The sequence below is a fragment of the Penaeus monodon genome, chromosome 23 (assembly GCF_015228065.2).
Source record: "Penaeus monodon isolate SGIC_2016 chromosome 23, NSTDA_Pmon_1, whole genome shotgun sequence".
NCBI classification, from domain to species: domain Eukaryota; kingdom Metazoa; phylum Arthropoda; class Malacostraca; order Decapoda; family Penaeidae; genus Penaeus; species Penaeus monodon.
In genome coordinates, this window is record NC_051408.1 from 27,643,459 (window position 1) to 27,644,111 (window position 653).

At 39.1% G+C, this 653-nt stretch overlaps 1 protein-coding gene across 1 annotated transcript in view; it reads left to right on the plus strand.

The window, feature by feature from the left end:
- The window catches only part of LOC119587914 (dystrobrevin beta-like), a gene marked incomplete at its 5' end in the record, with an annotated part of 25,424 nt that overhangs the window by 3,397 nt on the left and 21,374 nt on the right, over positions 1 to 653 (plus strand). Inside the window, 2 exon segments of the mRNA XM_037936623.1 lie at positions 61 to 143; positions 305 to 435. Of these exon segments, the coding sequence (XP_037792551.1) occupies positions 61 to 143; positions 305 to 435 (214 nt within the window).

Below are 653 nucleotides of genomic sequence, written 5' to 3' on the forward strand. Positions count from 1 at the left end.
TTCCATGGTTTGTTCAGTTATTGCACAGAAAGTTAACATTTTTTTTTATCAATTTTCCAGTGCATCTGGTAGACATCTGGAACATCATAGAAGCATTTCGGGAAAATGGATTGAACACTTTAGAGCCTTCTACAGAGGTCAAAGTAAGTAGAATTTTGGTTTAGATGATTTTGTGATGACGGTTATATCTTTGGAAGATATGCAATTTTACAGAACTAGTACAAATGTGCATGTCCACACCTGTTTGTGAGAGCATTAGGTCATTGATTCGGAACTCTGCTGACAACCTTCCCTTCTGTTGCAGGTGTCTCGACTGGAGACCCTCATCTCAACGCTGTACCACAGTCTCAACAAGCGGCTTCCAGTAGGGCAACACATAGTCATTGATTCCTCGACTTCTGTTCTTCTGAACTGGCTTTTGTCTGCTTATGACAAGTTTGTTGATGGTTTGGGTTTTGTTATGACATATGGAGTACACGTTAGTAAGGATGCCCAGTGTCTGTCATTTTCGGCACCGGGATTGCTCTTTAGTCCAAAGAGATAGATATCTGTGAAATAAGACCTAAATGTTAGTAGATCTATAATGATTGTTAAAATGATTTTATGTGTTATTGCTCTGTAATATAGGTAGCATGTTGCTACTACTGTACCTC